Here is a 20,623-nt window from a genome sequence, read left to right as displayed (position 1 = left end):
TTTTTGTATATCAAAGATAAGTTTAAATACATTTATATAAACCTATGGCCGCATAAATGAAGAAAAAGAAATCAATCAAAATAACGTGCCAGGGTTAATGTGTAGGAGCTAGAAGACTTATCCGATTGAAATGTGCTGTTACGAAACTCTTGATTCAAATTTTGATTTTTATTTTCGGTGGAGCAATAGTATGCTCCGCTTATGGACAACTTATGAATCTAGTGTACCTCTAAATTAATTTTTAAGACAACCCATGTATTTTTTCCTGTCAGAGTCGGAACCGAGACTTTCCGTAAATCTCTATTTACAGCATGACATATGATACAATTAAATAGTTTGGAAGAATTGTGACGTAGCCACATTTAAATTTTGCCAAATCACAATCATTGAAAAAAAAAGAATTATTCAGTATAATCTGAACTTGGAATAAGCTATGTAATTTTATTTTTGCTTAGTTTGTTTTCAATGTTTCTTGTTGGACAATAAAGTGAAGTTGCAAGGTACTACATACATTAAATTGGGAAGTATCCATGCAGCAGCAGTAAAAAGAAGATATGTTTCAGAAAAGGAAACATTTGCCGTGTAAACTGCCGATTCCCAGTCCGAATAAAGGAGGAGGGGAATCATTTTCTTCTAATTGGCGCAATCGTATATATTTTTGGCGCAAATGATACCATGTAATTTTAAAACAGGTGGCGCAAACGTAGCATTGGAGAAAAAAGTTGTGGCGCAAAAGGACGCATTTTTGGCACAAACGGATCTCTCCCGTGTAATCAGGGGTGTACATAATATTACACCGTTGTTCAAAATTCATACACCCTGAGGTTCAGCCGAATGGGTGAATGAATTTTCAACAACGGTGTAAATCCGAACATCCCGGATTACACCAAGAATACGAATTTATTTCTTATGAACAATTCCTTTACTCATTTTTAAACTGGGATGTAAAAATGAAATATGATAACGAAAAATTTCAAGTGTAACATTTTTTCAACGTTAATGTTGCTGCGCACTGTCAAATACTTTTTAGGAAATTCAGAAAAAAAACTTTTGTTCTTTTGAATTTTCGAGAAGTAAAAAAAAATGAAAAAAAAACTTTTACAAATGGTTGTCCTTAATTTTTTTGGTTTTTTACATTTTATTATTTTATTTTGCCAATTTTTTTATTTTTCATTTTTGGCAAACATTATACTTATGATAGGTGAACAAGGTCGGGGTGTTATTTACACCGGGATAATTAACCAATTAGATTGCAGTATTTTTGCTGCATAAGAAATACAAATGATTACTTTCGACAAACAACAAAAGATTATAATTTTTTTTAAGGGGTCGTCTCAACACACGTTTAGATTTTTTTCTATTGTTAGCATAATGCATTATGTAAAGACAAATACCTATGGATACCTATGGATCTTCAGAACGCTGGCACTGTTGCACCAATGTATTCTGCTCTACTTCATCGTTATATTTAATTGTTCGTTTCTCACTTCCGGATAGAATTTCGTATTCTGCTTCGAAAGCATACATTAATGGTTGGTTGGCCCAAAATTTATCTAATCTGTTTTTGAAAGTGTTTAAAGTTTTTGCTGAAATAACTTCTTCAGGGAGGCTGTTCCATATATCTACTACTCTGTTGGTGAAAAAGTACTTCCTGAGATCCAGACGACTTCGTTGTTTCATAAGTTTCTTCGAGTGGCCTCTTGTTGTGTTTGTTGTGTTGTGCATCTCTAGCAGACCACTTGTGACTCTAGTGTCATATAACCCGGTCAATAATTTGTACGTCTCTATCATGTCACCTCGCAAGCGGCGGAAACGGAGGGTTGGAAGCTTGAGTTTTCGTAAGCGGTCTTCGTATGGTAAGTCTCTCATTGTAGGCAGCATTTTGGTCGCTCTCTTTTGCACATTCTCAATACTAGTAATGTCAGCCTTCCTGTAGGGTGACCATATACTGTTTGCGTACTCCAGATTCGGTCTTACTAGTGCCTTGAATAATAAGGTAAATGTACGATTGTCTAGGTGGACAAAGGAACGGCGAGTAAGGCCTACGATCTGGTTAGCTTTATTGACTTGGTTTTGGATATGTTTTGCAAATGTCAGATTTGTGTCAATAGTTACACCAATATCCTTTTCTGATTCCACATTTTCAAGGTTAGTGCGTCCGCCTTCATACTTTTTCATAGTGTAGTTTGGGTGTTCATGTATTGTATTCCTTCCACTAATCGGTAGAACTTTACACTTGTCTGGGTGGAATTTCAGTAGCCAAGTTTTGCTCCAATCAAATAGGATGTCGAGGTCTTCCTGAATAAGGTTTTGATCGCTCTGATCGACTATTTCTCTAAATAGTTTGGTATCGTCTGCAAACATGAATACATCGGATATAACATTGTTTGGCAAGTCATTAATAAAAAGAACGAACAAAATTGGTCCCATTACAGAGCCTTGTGGAATTCCACTGGTTACGTTTCTCCAACTTGATCTTGACCCATTGACCTATACGCACTGTTGTCTATTACTGAGGAAACTTTTTATCCAGTTTGTAGTTTGCTCACTTATACCATAGTGTTTAATCTTGTGTAGAAGTCTCATATGTGGCACCTTGTCAAACGCTTTCATGAAGTCCATATAGATAGAGTGTAATATACCTCCTTTGTCAAGTACCTTTGTCCACTTGTCTAGGACTTTTAGCAACTGAAGTGAAGTTGATCTACCACCCATGAAGCCAAACTGTTGATTGCTAAATAAATTCTGTCTATCCATGTGTTCAATTATTCTCTTTCGGATAAGTTTCTCCATAATTTTACATAGAATGCTGGTGAGACTAACTGGACGGTAGTTTGAAGCTGATTTCTTATCTCCCTTCTTAAATAAAGCAGTTATTATAGCGATCTTCCAATCCTCAGGTACCTCCCCATTTACAAATGAGCTGTTGAAAATCATACATTACGGTTTGTCAACAACAGAAGCTAATTCAAATAGTAGTTTTGGATGGACTCTATCTGGTCCTGGTGATTTTGTTATATTCAGATTTAGTAACAATTTTCTCACTTCTTCTTTATTAAATAAATCATCACTTGACTGATGGCTATAATCTACCTTTTCCATTGCCGGCATATTATTGTCATTTTCATTAGTAAACACACTACTAAAAAAATCAGCAAGAACGTCTGCTTTGTCTGAGTCACTACTTGCCACTGTTAATGTGTTGTTCTCTGTTTTATGTAGTTCTGATACACCAGATTTGGATTTCCTTTTCGCGTTAACATATTTCCAAAAGTTTTTACTATTAGTTTTTGCTGTTTCTGCAACTTCTCTTTCCTTATCCTTTCTCTCTTTTCTTGTTAATTTTTTAACCTTGTTTAATTTCTTGCCTTGCAAAATTCCCTATGGCTCTCTTCACTCTTTTTTTCCATATATCTTTCCCAAAGTCTATGTTTACGTCTAACACTACTAAGAGTCTCTTTACTAAGTGTTGTATTACCTTTGGAATTTTTAGGTCGGCTCTTTGGTACATGTTTACTCACGGCCTGGTTGAACTTATCCATAAAAGTTTTGAGCATATCATTTATATTTTTATGTTCTAGTTCTTTTTCCCAATCTATATTTAGCTTTTGCCGCAAAGCAACGTAGTCTGCTTTATAGTAATTTAATCTTTCTATAGCATATAGAAGCATGATAAAGTAAAGATTTCATTATTTTCAGCCAATTAAATCGGGAACTCTTAGTACCAACCCAGCACACAGTTTAACACTCTGATTTACTTAAACATGCTTCTTTCGCTTTGTGAATAAATCCGTGCTCCAAATCCAATAAAATGTGTTTTCACATGCGTATATTGACTACTGCGGAATAATGAATTTTATCAAATGTGCATGCATTTAATATATTTCATTAACTTAAAACACTTTCAAACTCTTTTAAAAATAATGCACATGTTGTTACTAATTCATTTATCATGACTGTAATGTGTTGCAATTATCGCTCGGGCAAAAATAATCACGAATGTAATGCCTACGGTACCTATGTTGCATCAGTAATTTCTTAATTTAAGTCTGCGAATAGGGGTAAAATCAGTAAATAAATATACGTCATCAGGGACCGCCCATTAGGAGGAGCTTTCTGTACAAAACTGAAGTCATGTGCTCTTCTGATTGGTAGATAATGATTGTAATAAATATGTTTTAGTAGATGGATCGAAACTAGAGTTGAAAAAAGATCAAAAAATAAATGCTGAATGTACTAATTTTTTTCCCTACAGGGTTGAAAAGTTATGAGGGGTCAGTATAGGAATTCAGTGCGAATCTACATTGTTTGTAAACAAGGTCATGTGAATGCCCAAAATGCTGCATGACCCTATGGTTTTATTGTTGCAAAAGATTTGTACTTTCATGAATGGTATATGAAAGTTTTTAATTTCTAAAGGTAAATCAGGTATAAATTTATTTCCATACATAGATTAGCATTAAAGTCAATGGGAGATTTTTTACTGAATTTACCCCAATAGCATGGTTCGACATTAGCTCGTCATTATTGGATAATGGTTAGCATATTATATTTTATCAGGTTTATATAAACTGGTTCTCTATGAGTTCAGGTTGACGTCCGTGTTCCTATTTCGAGTATCGAGTTGAATTATTGTGCATCATTTTGCTGGCCTAGGAAACCGCTGTGTATCGATTTGATGAGTTTAGCCATTTTCAACTGATTTTTATAGTTTGTTCTTATTTTGTGATTTAACACCACTGTCTCAGGTAAGAGGGAGAACTGAGCGCTCACAAACATGCATAACCCAGCCAAATGCATTATGTGCCTGTCCTGAGTCTGAAACCTGTAGTTCAGTGGTTGTCGTTGGTTTTATGTCTGTCATATTTGTTTTTAGCTTATTGTTATGTTATAAATTAGGCTGTTAGTTTTCTTAATTGAATGGTTTTATATTTTTCCTGTCGTGGCCTTTTAAATTCGACTATACATTATGTTTTTTCTCATTGTTGAAGGCCGTACGGTTGCCTAAAATTGCTTACATTCACTGTACTAGTATTTGAACTTTAGTGCATAGTTGTCTCATTGGCAATCATACCTCATCTCGTTATTTTTAAACTGGGTGTGAATATAGTCCATATGTCTGTGTATGGAATAAAAATGTTCCTGTGGCTCATTTTGCGGCGATAAATTGCATGAGATGTACCGTCTATTGCCGCCACTGCGTTTGAAAGTCTTGCAAGGACAACCACTCGACGACCAATCCAATAGAGAAAAATATCTCCCACAACAACGGTATTATACCACCAACTGTATATGACGTAGTGAATGAAAAAACATCAAACTACAAAAAAGAAATCGAAGAAGAAGAATAGAATTAAGTACTCAGCAACAAAATTACCACCAAAAGGCGATTTCTGGGGGACCAGTTGCATATGACCGATTCATAATGAGGCAAGTTCCAAAATTTTTAAAGGCTTTTGGTATTGACTTAGAATCTGCTTCTGCTTCTTATCCAAATAAACGCAATGTCTTTTTTTTGGTTAATATATCGCTATGTCATAACACAAAAAAAACATATAAGGACGTTCGTTTTCATTTGCCTCTATCCACTGAACTGCAAAACGTTATCGTCGAGTGAGATACCATTGGCGGATCTAGGGGCTTGTAACTCAAATTTGTCTTCCGATTTTTTTTTATATTAACGGGCTTTATTAACAACATCACCGTGTAGCTCGAAGATTATGATCTGATATCTTGTTTTTGTCAAGAACTCTACAGGTACACATGTTTGAATTTAGCTTTTGAAATTTCATAATTTGATATACTTAGTACCCGATTTATTCTTTTCAGTGCTTAATTGAACAAGGAATGTTTGACCACTTTATGTCTTGACTACATCATTAAATATGACGATCAAAGTTTTCTCGAAAAGAGAATTATAAATGATATACATATTTATGGGTCCTTATATATAATGAAAGAACTAGGTGTGTGCAGTTTTTTTTAAAGATTTCTTTCTGGGCTCTTTTGTGTCAATGAGTTCTTGTCGCAATTCATACTGTGCCATTCAGACGAAAAACTGTTTGTCTGTTTGTTTGTTTGTTTTGCTGAGCATGACTTGTACTGAATTTTGTCGTTTTTCTTTGATGTGATAATTAAGATACGAAGTGGAATACCTTCTCTCACTCTGCTGTGGAAAGTGAACTTGGAATTTATAGTACAAAAATAAAACACAATAGGCCTAAGTACATTGTTCATACACTTTTATCCGGGAATAATTACATTAGGTGTATGCTTCATTATAATACTTTATTCTGATTGGCTAACTGCACATCACGTGTTATTCCTTAAGCAATTGCATCACTCAATAAAAAATATCATTCATGATAACACGTGGTCCCACAATAAAGTGCACAGGTGAATTAAACTAAAAAAAATATAAAATATCATAGCTAAAAAATGTAATTATAAGTATTGAACATGTTGAATGCTTCTTTTTGTAACTTCATTGGGATGTAAAAGCGTTGACTCCGTGTGGACATTTTTAGAATGGCTACCGCGCTTCATACAAAATGTACTTCGGTCAACGCTTTTACATCCCAATGAAGTTACAAAAAGAAGCATTCAATTTATAAATGGCTATTTTGTAACTATTCATATTACGTAAAAGGGATATAATTACGATACTGTTGTCAAGTCATTAAAGATTGCATATTTTTGCGTTAATATTGAGTCACTGATAAGGTCTTTGCATCGGAACTAAACACATTTATTCTAAAAACAGTTGTTGGCATGACACGGGTTATGTTCTTCTCATATATGTTATGATGGTATGATACTAAACCCCTAACGGGAAGGATTGTGCCTGATGTTCATATGATGAAATCATAATCTTTCAGTCAGTTTACTTGAAGTCTGGAGCTGGCATGTCAGTTAACTGCTAGTAGTCTGTTGTTATTTATGTATTATTGTAATTTTGTTTATTTTCTTTGGTTACATCTTCTGACATCAGACTCGGACTTCTCTTGAACTGAATTTTAATGTGCGTATTGTTATGCGTTTACTTTTCTACATTGGTTAGAGGTATAGGGGGAGGGTTGAGATCTCACAAACATGTTTAACCCCGCCGCATTTTTGCGCCTGTCCCAAGTCAGGAGCCTCTGGCCTTTGTTAGTCTTGTATTATTTTAATTTTAGTTTCTTGTGTACAATTTGGAAATTAGTATGGCGTTCATTATCACTGGACTAGTATATATTTGTTTATGGGCCAGCTGAAGGACGCCTCCGGGTGCGGGAATTTCTCGCTACATTGAAGACCTGTTGGTGACCCTCTGCTGTTGTTTTTTATTTGGTCGGGTTGTTGTCTCTTTGACACATTCCCCATTTCCATTCTCAATTTTATATTACGTAAATTACATGTTACATGTGTCAAAAAAACCAATGGCAATCGTATCCCTCAGAGCATTCTGCTCTTTGGTTATTCTAGGTATTAACATCACTTTTTACAAGTATAATATTGTTGTTGGAAAAGATAAATTTTATGGTAACAGCGAAGACTAAATATCTTGAATTTTCAATTCTGTACACTGTTACGCAACAAACTTGCTGTGTTTCATTCTTAGGATAATTTGTACTTTTAAAACATTACTATAATTTCAGTGGCGGATCCAGAACTTTTCATAAAAGGGGGGACCAGTCATGCTTCAGTGATTCCCAAAATAATCAACCAAATTTTTCCAACAAAAAGGGGGAGGGGCAGGACCCGCCTTTGAATATTCATAGGGAGAAAAAAATATAATGTTTGACCTAGAAGCGGATAGACATGCATTACATGTACACGCCGATTAAAATCAGCTTGTACCAAAATGCTACATATCATGATAAAGAAACTGTGACTGTTCGTTCGAGTTATCATACCAATTCTTAAATACTAGTAATTCATTTTTCAGATTTTAATGCAATCAGAAAACAGGATAACAACCATTTGAAATGTGTTATATACACTGACACTGTATGTACACAAACTTTCATTTAAAACATTTTGATGCAACTGCATTTTCTACTAAAGATTAAAAAAAAACTTAGCAAAGGTGGACGGAAAAAATATTTTTAGAAAGCGGCACATACCCGCCGAAAGATGCACGCTAACGCAAAAAGTATTAAATTCTTCAGAATATTTTTTTACTTAATAAAATTATATATATACTGTAAGTTTGCTTTTACAGAAATTTTATTTAGGATTGCACTCGATAACTTTCAAATGTTATCTATTTTAAAGATGTTATCATAAATAAACAAAACAGATCGTTTTGAGCTTCGACACATATTAGACCCTTTTACTAAAGTTTTAAACTACCACTATGAATGAATTCTTCCCGGATTTGCATATTTGAAGAAACTTCAAACGGGTATGAACCAGGAACTGAATCACTCAGTAAAGAATACTTGTTTATTTAAGTCCATTGACAAGTATTTGAAGGAGTGTATCAAAGTGATTTAAATAGATATAACGCAATATTCTTTACAGGAATCAAATTTTCAAACCACTCCTTGCAGCCGTATTTGTTTAAAACAAGGAAGCTCGAACCCTAACAGTTTAAATATTACAAAACAATCTACCAATTACTAGTCAGCAGTTTCAAGTTATATTTATATGTTTCTACAATTGCTTTTTTTCAACACGCTATTTACAGATGCACATTTACCTGAATGAACTAGTAAACCTTACCACAAGAATAATCTGTATGAAATTACTCAAGTATCTTACACTTTACAAACGTTTTACTGTACAGTGTATAATGATTAACCATATAGGAGAATTTGCGATTAAAAGATTAGTACAACATGTTTAGGGTTCAAATCCTTGAGTGTAAATGTAAAAAATGTCTTTTTTTTTAATATGAACGAAATTTAGGATTTGTATAGTAAGATTATACTATACAAACATTGATAACATGGAACGAACAAAAGTTTACATATGTATTATCGCTATTTTACGAAATTTTCATTTAATTTACTGACTGATAAATTCCTTTCTCGGCACAGTAGATCTAGAGTGATATGAAAAATTATCGCTAGAAACTAAGGGAGCACGTACCCGTTGTTAATAAAATAAAATTAACAACGTCGTCATAAGTCAAATAGCGATATTCGTAATCTCAACCCGATTGCTTTTCTAACTTTCACCGTACCGGCTCAAGCGAGAAAATCAATCTGTTCAGATGATCGATAATCTATAAGTATAGATCAAAAAGAGAGAAAAAAAATTGTAAGAAAATAAATTTAAAATCACTAAATTCTATATCAAAATCTTTGTTAAAAACCAACAAATTAACGCTAACACCATTTGAAATAATTCTGAGGACGTCCGAAAATTTCCATTAAATATTTGTTCATGAAGATCCCACATCGATCTATTCCAGAATCAAATTTTAGTTTAGTGAACTTGTTTATGTTGTCTCCGTATGTCTCTTTTATTATATCCACTATCCCAGGAATATCTGTGTGACGTTTTGCCCAGTGTGGTCTAATTTTCTCTTGACGGAATTTGTGAACAAACTGAAATACCAAGATAGAATATAGCACAAATACTAGTGTAATACATACCATGACAGTTGAAACAATTTTGTCTATTTAGTAAATGGTTTGGTCATTCTGCTGTTCTTACTAGAGTTTCACTGATTGATTCTCAGACGACGAATATCGTGTCTGGCGTAGCGTTATGATTTTTTAGTGGTTTTTTTTTTACCCGCGGCTGCGTATTTATGTATTTGTCTTTAGATTGGGTTTGAGTGCCAGATGGTTGACAGCTAGGGAAGACCGTATGTATGTACCACACAGCTAGGGAAGACCATATGTATGTACCACAATCAACATGTGTATACAGACGGTTGACAGCTAGGGAAGACCGTATGTATGTACCACAATCAACATGTGTATACAGACGGTTGACAGCTAGGGAAGACCGTATGTATGTACCACAATCAACATGTGTATACAGACGGTTGACAGCTAGGGAAGACCGTATGTATGTACCACAATCAACATGTGTATACAGACGGTTGACAGCTAGGGAAGACCGTATGTATGTACCACAATCAACATGTGTATACAGACGGTTGACAGCTAGGGAAGACCGTATGTATGTACCACAATCAACATGTGTATACAGACGGTTGACAGCTAGGGAAGACCGTATGTATGTACCACAATCAACATGTGTATACAGACGGTTGACAGCTAGGGAAGACCGTATGTATGTACCACAATCAACATGTGTATACAGACGGTTGACAGCTAGGGAAGACCGTATGTATGTACCACAATCAACATGTGTATACAGACGGTTGACAGCTAGGGAAGACCGTATGTATGTACCACAATCAACATGTGTATACAGACGGTTGACAGCTAGGGAAGACCGTATGTATGTACCACAATCAACATGTGTATACAGATGGTTGACAGCTAGGGAAGACCGTATGTATGTACCACAATCAACATGTGTATACAGATGGTTGACAGCTAGGGAAGACCATATGTATGTACCACAATCAACATGTGTATACAGACGGTTGACAGCTAGGGAAGACCGTATGTATGTACCACAATCAACATGTGTATACAGACGGTTGACAGCTAGGGAAGACCGTATGTATGTACCACAATCAACATGTGTATACAGACGGTTGACAGCTAGGGAAGACCGTATGTATGTACCACAATCAACATGTGTATACAGACGGTTGACAGCTAGGGAAGACCGTATGTATGTACCACAATCAACATGTGTATACAGACGGTTGACAGCTAGGGAAGACCGTATGTATGTACCACAATCAACATGTGTATACAGACGGTTGACAGCTAGGGAAGACCGTATGTATGTACCACAATCAACATGTGTATACAGACGGTTGACAGCTAGGGAAGACCGTATGTATGTACCACAATCAACATGTGTATACAGATGGTTGACAGCTAGGGAAGACCATATGTATGTACCACAATCAACATGTGTATACAGATGGTTGACAGCTAGGGAAGACCATATGTATGTACCACAATCAACATGTGTATACAGACGGTTGACAGCTAGGGAAGACCGTATGTATGTACCACAATCAACATGTGTATACAGACGGTTGACAGCTAGGGAAGACCGTATGTATGTACCACAATCAACATGTGTATACAGACGGTTGACAGCTAGGGAAGACCGTATGTATGTACCACAATCAACATGTGTATACAGACGGTTGACAGCTAGGGAAGACCGTATGTATGTACCACAATCAACATGTGTATACAGACGGTTGACAGCTAGGGAAGACCGTATGTATGTACCACAATCAACATGTGTATACAGACGGTTGACAGCTAGGGAAGACCGTATGTATGTACCACAATCAACATGTGTATACAGACGGTTGACAGCTAGGGAAGACCGTATGTATGTACCACAATCAACATGTGTATACAGACGGTTGACAGCTAGGGAAGACCATATGTATGTACCACAATCAACATGTGTATACAGACGGTTGACAGCTAGGGAAGACCATATGTATGTACCACAATCAACATGTGTATACAGACGGTTGACAGCTAGGGAAGACCGTATGTATGTACCACAATCAACATGTGTATACAGACGGTTGACAGCTAGGGAAGACCGTATGTATGTACCACAATCAACATGTGTATACAGACGGTTGACAGCTAGGGAAGACCATATGTATGTACCACAATCAACATGTGCATACAGACGGTTGACAGCTAGGGAAGACCATATGTATGTACCACAATCAACATGTGTATACAGACGGTTGACAGCTAGGGAAGACCATATGTATGTACCACAATCAACATGTGTATACAGACGGTTGACAGCTAGGGAAGACCATATGTATGTACCACAATCAACATGTGTATACAGACGGTTGACAGCTAGGGAAGACCATATGTATGTACCACAATCAACATGTGTATACAGACGGTTGACAGCTAGGGAAGACCATATGTATGTACCACAATCAACATGTGTATACAGACGGTTGACAGCTAGGGAAGACCATATGTATGTACCACAATCAACATGTGCATACAGACGGTTGACAGCTAGGGAAGACCATATGTATGTACCACAATCAACATGTGCATACAGACGGTTGACAGCTAGGGAAGACCATATGTATGTACCACAATCAACATGTGTATACAGACGGTTGACAGCTAGGGAAGACCATATGTATGTACCACAATCAACATGTGTATACAGACGGTTGACAGCTAGGGAAGACCATATGTATGTACCACAATCAACATGTGTATACAGACGGTTGACAGCTAGGGAAGACCATATGTATGTACCACAATCAACATGTGTATACAGACGGTTGACAGCTAGGGAAGACCATATGTATGTACCACAATCAACATGTGCATACAGACGGTTGACAGCTAGGGAAGACCATATGTATGTACCACAATCAACATGTGCATACAGACGGTTGACAGCTAGGGAAGACCATATGTATGTACCACAATCAACATGTGTATACAGACGGTTGACAGCTAGGGAAGACCATATGTATGTACCACAATCAACATGTGTATACAGACGGTTGACAGCTAGGGAAGACCGTATGTATGTACCACAATCAACATGTGTATACAGACGGTTGACAGCTAGGGAAGACCATATGTATGTACCACTATCAACATGTGTATACAGACGGTTGACAGCTAGGGAAGACCATATGTATGTACCACAATCAACATGTGTATACAGACGGTTGACAGCTAGGGAAGACCATATGTATGTACCACAATCAACATGTGCATACAGACGGTTGACAGCTAGGGAAGACCATATGTATGTACCACAATCAACATGTGCATACAGACGGTTGACAGCTAGGGAAGACCATATGTATGTACCACAATCAACATGTGCATACAGACGGTTGACAGCTAGGGAAGACCATATGTATGTACCACAATCAACATGTGTATACAGACGGTTGACAGCTAGGGAAGACCATATGTATGTACCACAATCAACATGTGCATACAGACGGTTGACAGCTAGGGAAGACCATATGTATGTACCACAATCAACATGTGCATACAGACGGTTGACAGCTAGGGAAGACCATATGTATGTACCACAATCAACATGTGTATACAGACGGTTGACAGCTAGGGAAGACCATATGTATGTACCACAATCAACATGTGTATACAGACGGTTGACAGCTAGGGAAGACCGTATGTATGTACCACAATCAACATGTGTATACAGACGGTTGACAGCTAGGGAAGACCATATGTATGTACCACTATCAACATGTGTATACAGACGGTTGACAGCTAGGGAAGACCATATGTATGTACCACAATCAACATGTGTATACAGACGGTTGACAGCTAGGGAAGACCATATGTATGTACCACAATCAACATGTGCATACAGACGGTTGACAGCTAGGGAAGACCATATGTATGTACCACAATCAACATGTGCATACAGACGGTTGACAGCTAGGGAAGACCATATGTATGTACCACAATCAACATGTGCATACAGATGGTTGACAGCTAGGGAAGACCATATGTATGTACCACAATCAACATGTGTATACAGACGGTTGACAGCTAGGGAAGACCATATGTATGTACCACTATCAACATGTGCATACAGAATTTCGGTGTTGGTGGCTGTTTTTCTGTGATCTGTATCACTATGATTTTTGTACACCTTGCATAGACTTGGTGTATTTAGAATTTGACTTAGTCGTATACTCCTTTATCTAGATGTACACTTTGTTTCATTATGGTATATGCTCGTTGAAATTTTGATTTAACATTGTAATTTTTAGAGTAGGCGAAATTGTGTTTTGTTTTACTTATGCCTCAATTTTTCCTACTTTTAAAGATTTGAATTCCTTATCTGAATAAAATGAGTAAATTTCAGTTGCCGATCCCGAAAATTTTAATAAGGTGTTTGGAATGTCCACTATGAAAAGAGACTTGTTCCTGTCTGGCCTTTTTCGATTTTCCGACGTGATTCTAAAAAAATCAAATAAATATTCCAACCCCCGTTACTTCATTAGACAACTTCATCCGCAGATATAAAATTGTGAATCATTTTGAAAGTTTAGAATCTAAAGTCGATGGGTAATCTCATTGTTCACACACCAAATGAAAATAACTTCGCGTCATTGGTTGAATTTCCATTGTTTATGATGTTTTAAACCAATGACAACGTTTTGGTGTATGCTTTTTGAGTATATTTCCCAAAATGCAATAGATTCTAAAACGGCAAATGCTTCAGGTAAAGGAAAATTACGTCTGCTGCTGTGTCATAAAATCCAAACTGTGTGGGCGGAGCTAGGAAGTCAATCACCATTGAACGTCCAGAATCGTCGTCCTGCTGGATTCCGTTGTTTCCAAAACACAACAAACAGTCCATGTTTTGGAGAAATCTTGGTAAAAAGGCGTTTAGAGGTGACGAACCCATAGTTTTAATCTGACGTTCCACCTTTTCTGTCATGAACTATGAAAGAGAAATTATCATCACAGATACAAGATACATCACATTTTCACATCCGTGTTATATTTATGTAAAATTGCCCCACTTTTTGCAATGGCGTATGCACAAATCTTTATTTTTTAATCAATCTATCAATGTTTTATTTGCAAAAACTAGATTAAGGTAGTACATGTTTCATTCTAGTTTAAGGATTTTGTACCCTTGTGTTGATTCAATGTTAAACATATGGAAATTTTATAGAAAATCCACAGCCTTCATCCTTGTAATCTCATATTTGGCAATTTAATGACTGATAGATATAGGATTGTTGCATGCAGTGCTAGCATTGATTTCCTTAAAACAAGTTTATTAATGTAGTTATTGGTTAAAACAAATACAAATATGGCCAAAATCAAGTACACCTTTTAGGGTGCGCTCGACTTTAGTGACTCAGCACGAGGTGTTTTGGAATTTACAGGTTGTTTAGAACTTTTTGTAAAAAATAAACACTAGCAGATCATAGAAAAGCAAGTGAGTAATCTATGTTTCAAAATTTATAACAAAAATATCTGTATTAAAGGCTGTAGATTTTCTATAAAAATCTTGGTTTATTTGCCACAAAAGCCTCTTTTTCTTTTAAATGCAACGAAACAGTAAATAGTAGTGCTTTGCATCAAGTTTAACCTTGGTATATGCACAAAATGGCATATCCCTATTATTCATTATATCTGTAGTTTTGATATAATTGAAATTTGAAAAGTTCGTACAAAAATGGCTACAGAAGGGGTCATAAACCTTAAGGAATCACCATGGTTGTATGTCTGCAAAATGTAGCTGTCTCTTAATTTTTGTTTTTCATATTACCCATATCGAGATTGTGTCGCAAGTTTCAAACAATTAGAACTCAAGACAAAGGATGTTTTTAATGTAAAATAGTTGTATATAAAGCATGCATTAACTTTACCTGAAATGCTCTAAATGGCCGTGAAAACTGGTTATCAATGTTGAGTACAAATGCTGCGCTGGTTTCTGATCCGTGTATTGGTATATTCAGGGTAGGAAAGGCATCTACTAAATAATGGTAACTAACAGATGGAAGTTCCTTGGCTATAGCCAAAGCTCCCTGAAATAAATTATATATATATATATAAATTGGTAAGATACTGAAATATGCAATTAACGCAAAAAACTAGTTAAACTGACATAAAAGATCTCAGTGATTGATTTTATACTTAAATCGAAAACAACTGTAATAGATTTATATAAGTTCTTCTTCTTTCTGAATCCCCGTGGTTTTGTTTTATTATATAATTGTAATTTGTGCACTTTTGAAACAATCAAATATTGTTTAAACTAAATAAAATGTGGTAGTTTCTTACATCAGGCCAAATAAAACAATATGTGTGTTTCCTTTTTCGTCCTACCTACTCTTTATTTTAAGCTTAAAAATAGCCTACCTTAAAGTATTTTTTGTCATTTTGTTATAAGCACTGTTAAAGTCAGAACGTCTCTCTCATAGATGTGAATGTGAAAAATGTGAAAAAAATTATAAAATAAAAAAAAAATCCTACCTTCCTTCCCTTTTGTTTTCAAAGATGTAATAGAAAACACACCTATTTTTTTTTTTTGTCATCAAAATCATTTGTATTATAGAAAAAAATATGCACTCGCCTTTCCTCGGAGAATTCCTGTTATGTTTCCTCCAGACAGAGATCCGCCAGTTGGTAAAAACCCGGGACCTTTAATGGTATAACCATCTGGTACACTGTCAGCTAAAACAATTGTTCTGAAAATAATATAACAATTAAAAAAATTGGGCAACGAAGAAATTCAGAGACATTACGATTTGAATGAACACTTCACTGTGATCGTTTCGTCTTTAAACGTTAAAATACAATTGACCCTGCAGAATTAGCTATTCTTCGTAAAATGCAAAAATATTTTTCTAGCATGCAAAAAAGTCTATATATATGGAAAGAATAATTGCTGTTATCTTTATCAAGTATCATTCTAATTATGTTATCGACCATGATAAAATCAAAAGTGTGGACACAGATCAGTGTGGATGGTAATTGTTTTATTTGAGATACTGATTGCAATGCTGACCAGCTATGCCGTTCGTTCTGTAAATCATCCGTTTAATTGATTATACACTGAGGAAACACTGGATTATCATACTTAACTATTTACCTTAGCCATACGAGGTCTCTTCCGACTCTCCACGAATCAAGAACTGTGTTGTTATGGAGAAATACCTCTTCTTCCTCTGGTGTGACGGAATTGAATGGGTACCACGATATTTCTGTCAAAAAGTGAGACGTCACAGTTTCTCGAAGATTCGTCTGATTGTAGAACAAATCTTCTAAAGGTATAAACTGGTTCTGTACCTTGGCAATAAGAGTTCCATTCACTTGAATTGTGATGTCATACATTATTCCCATCATCCCTAAATTACACATGAGAGCTTTCATTAATTCTGTGTGACTCTCAATGGTAAATCTACGCAGACGACCACGCGCATCCATAAGCCTCATTTCTACAACATAGCCACTCCAAGTCGGAGCATTCCAAGTTGATCCCTAAAAAAATCAATTAAGAAAATAAAACTAAAATCGATTCGTTTATGTCCATTTTCTATTCATTTATTTGTGTCAGACACATTATGCCAAAGAGTGGTAACATATCTCTCCAGTTTCAATCCAAAATATGTGGGAGATGGCTCTTCCTCGTGCTTTTATTATATCATTATAAACAGGTGGACTATCTGTCAAAACTCCTAACCTTAGATGGATTGGACTATGTTTTTATAGACAATATAGCTCTTCAATGTTTTCGGTACTTATACATCCGTGGCTTTCAAATATTCGGCTTTGAACGTTCCTGATGAAGGTAAATCTAGAAAAGTGCGTCGGACGCATGAAATTTTTAACGTGTTGTTTTTATATTTAACATTGCAGCACTTTCATTTTGAATGCAATTCGACTATTCACTTCCGTTGTTGCGTACAAACAAGGAATAAAAAATAAAGTGGTAAACATTGATTAAGGTATATAACTCTTTACATCAGTAATGCGTTTGTACAAGCCAATTTCATCATTGTCTTTTTTAATCGCACTTGTGTGAAAAAAAGTAAAATATTTTTTGTTAGTTAGAATCTTAGAATATGTTAATCAGAAAGGGTTTTTGTAGAGTTGTGTCCCCTAACTTTTAAATAACCTATCGTTTTATCAAACCTACATGTGTAGACAATGCCAACATTCCACCAACGGTTTCGTTTACATTGAGTGGTTGTGATAACATTGATAAACCATTCTTCACTAGGAATTCGTTTAAATCATATTCATAGACACCAGTTATAGCTGTGACTGTGTAATATGGCCTCACTTGGTTCTGAAAAGATATGTTACTTTGGGTGCATTTCATTCTAACACTAACGATACAAACGACTAAGCGCGCTAATGTTTTGATCATTCGTTTCTAACATACGTTTGCAAAGTTTACATAAACTTTGACAAACTATGCAATCGCTGAAGATGCGCCTATAGTTTGTCGTTCGTCGTTTGTTAGTACAAACTCGTATCGGCATTTTGTTTTCTAACCGCTCAGATAAAACAGAATGTACGATGTTAAAACGTTAAAAGAATGAGCTACTGTGCGTTGAGAAATTATGCATTGTCGTGGATAACTCATTTGGTTAGCTTAGTCTTCTTACAAGCCTGTAGAAAATTTATACTTCGTTTTAAAACATTTAAATTCATTGTACACCTTTACACACGAAATGAACGAAATTTGTATTTAGCGAAATAATTATGAATCTACAGAATGTAATAATATAATAAAGTTTATTTAATTATTTAATATCCTTACAGGTTTGTGAAGTTCCATGTCCGGGCCATCGTGACGCTTGAGGGCTCGGACGTCCATCATTATATGACCTTCGTCGGGGTATAACGGTGACCTCGTGTGTCCGGCACCCGTTGCGCGTACATGAATACCTGTCATAGAAGCAGCTTTTATCACTCGTGCAACTTCCCAGATAGTTGCTGGTTTAACATAAAACAAATTGTCAATAACTATGGTTTTATCCCAGTTGATAAATTGTCGTATATGAATTCGAGGTCCTCTCTGACCGATCAAATATTCCAACAAACTCAGCTGACTTCTCATCCTCTTGTAAACTTCTGAAAAAATGCAATGGTGTTTTTATGTTGATTGTATTGTGTATAAGTTTTATATACTCATGACTATTAATAACTTGACCACTGTAAAAAAAAAAAAAAGAGAAACATACATGTACAAAAGGGTATTCAAACTCACAAGTCGAAAACAAACTGACAACTTCTTTTTCAGTGAAGGCAGCCGTGTAGAAATTCTTGTCCTATTAAAGGTTGAAGCTGAATTTTCTCCATTTGACGAACGAAATTGTGAAAAATCTATAATGAAAAGCACTCGCACTATCATTTCCTATGTACACTGGACCGTTAAATTGGGGTCAGCACTCCAACTTCATCAAAAACTACCTTCACCAAAAATTCTAACCTGAAGCGAGACAGACGGACGAACGAACGAACAGACGAACGAAAGAACGAACGGACGAACGAACAAAAAGTCAGACTGACGAATGAACCAACGTACATGTACTATTAGACGAGCAAACGGACACACAGGCCGAAAAACATAATGCCCCTATTTGGAGCCTAAAATAAAACTGAATATGGGAATGCTTGTGTCAAAAAGACGTCAAAACAACCCGACCAAAGAGCAAAAAATGAAATACTTTTAAAATTAGATGGTGAAGTCATCATGGTCATAGAAGGATAGGTAACAACAGCAATACGAGAAAGGAAAGAGCCTAATTAAGAAATGTTTATCTTGAACAATCCTTTGATTGCTCGAAAGATTGATGCAGACATAATGTCTAGCAAAAAATGATTTAGGACATCAACATTATATATCAAGGTCACTGGTGTATAGAATCTAAAATATGGATTTATAATGTATTGTCAAACGGGATAAAAAAAGATCGTCTTCTCCGGACTTATCCCACTTAATAGGTGGTTTAGGATCAAATGTGAAAAAATACTATAAATGAAAACTAAGTATAACACAATGAGAGGGAACTAAATGTATGAAGATGATATAAATATTTAATTTCTGTCTAAATGAAAAAGAAATGCATTTTACATGAGGGGGGGTCGGAGGGGTCCTGATCCCGAAATCCCGGGCGTAAAAGCACGAAATCACAAAGTCCCGAATTTAAATAAATATAATTCCCGACATCCCGAAATTCGGAAAAAGAATTCCTGGATTCCGAAAGGGTCAATCCCGAAATCCCGAGCTTAAAAACACCCGATCCCGGAGTCCCGATAAAGGTCCTATTCTCCCTCTTTCATGTACAATTAAGCTTACCGTTGCTTCTTTCAATTTCGTCCATCTCGGCAACATTGTCCCCTGCAGCTCTACGATGTCTTGAATGTTCATCTTTGTTTAGTTCAATCCCTGATACAAGTAGAATAAATGAAAGCAAAAACACTAATTTTAATGCTTTCATATTGTATCTCTTATTTTCAGAATCTATATTGTAAAACTAATCTGTATAGGTAGATGTTCTAAAAACCTCAAACGAGAACTCTAATTAGGAGATCTTTAACGAACAACCTAACAAAAGACTCCCGGTTTTTTCTACAACCTTTCTGCGTATTTTAAACATATAAATTAAATGGTATATGATTCAGTTTTATATAGCTAAAACCACAAGATCATTAAATCCCGTTCTAAGGTGAAAGAAAATGTAAAAAGAACACACATCCTGGTACTGTCATGACTGTATCACAGATATGACCCAGGAAGTTCAGAAACAAAGTACTAGTAAGAGGCCTTTAAACTGACAGTTGGCTTTTTTTTTGTCAAGTCAAAATTGTTTCACCTGTGGGAAATTCCCCAATTGTTTAATATAAAAACACATTTTTCATCAAAATTCTACTGAAACTATTCCCTGCCTAAATTAAAAAATTTGTTCAATTAATACAGAAATGTCCTCAGTTTTTTTGCAAAAATTATGAAATATGAAATATGTTTAATGATTTATATTTTTAGGGAAATCACTGTT

The 20,623-nt window shown here is 35.7% G+C and overlaps 1 protein-coding gene and 1 long non-coding RNA gene across 2 annotated transcripts; both read right to left on the bottom strand.

The window, feature by feature from the left end:
* Positions 1 to 9,244: 9,244 nt before the first annotated feature.
* LOC143076728 (uncharacterized) lies at positions 9,245 to 15,658 on the bottom strand. The gene is made up of 3 exons (XR_012978769.1): positions 15,479 to 15,658; positions 14,332 to 14,538; positions 9,245 to 9,536 (listed from the first exon to the last, which is right to left on the bottom strand). It is a non-coding gene; the product is annotated as an uncharacterized LOC143076728 (long non-coding RNA).
* A 466-nt stretch (positions 15,659 to 16,124) lies between these two features.
* Positions 16,125 to 20,275, bottom strand: LOC143076722 (uncharacterized). The gene is made up of 5 exons (XM_076252577.1): positions 19,924 to 20,275; positions 18,382 to 18,695; positions 17,752 to 17,904; positions 16,705 to 17,093; positions 16,125 to 16,300 (listed from the first exon to the last, which is right to left on the bottom strand). The coding sequence occupies exons 1-5, from the start codon at positions 20,063 to 20,065 to the stop codon at positions 16,162 to 16,164; spliced, it is 1,137 nt and encodes a 378-aa protein (XP_076108692.1). The 5' UTR covers positions 20,066 to 20,275; the 3' UTR covers positions 16,125 to 16,161.
* Between the last annotated feature and the right edge of the window lie 348 nt (positions 20,276 to 20,623).

This window comes from Mytilus galloprovincialis, chromosome 5 (genome assembly GCF_965363235.1).
Source record: "Mytilus galloprovincialis chromosome 5, xbMytGall1.hap1.1, whole genome shotgun sequence".
Lineage (NCBI taxonomy): Eukaryota > Metazoa > Mollusca > Bivalvia > Mytilida > Mytilidae > Mytilus > Mytilus galloprovincialis.
Note: the sequence above shows the minus strand (reverse complement) of the source record. Positions and strands in the feature narration are given on the sequence as shown.

Excerpts from the sequence above, each read along its gene's own strand:
- LOC143076722 (XM_076252577.1), bottom strand. The coding sequence starts at position 20,065 with ATGAAAGCATTAAAATTAGTGTTTTTGCTTTCATTTATTCTACTTGTA. Across the intron at positions 17,905-18,381 it reads ACATGGAACTTCACAAACCT|AACCAAGTGAGGCCATATTA; the intron begins GTAAGGATATTA and ends ATATCTTTTCAG. Across the intron at positions 17,094-17,751 it reads TGTTGGCATTGTCTACACAT|GGATCAACTTGGAATGCTCC; the intron begins GTAGGTTTGATA and ends TGATTTTTTTAG.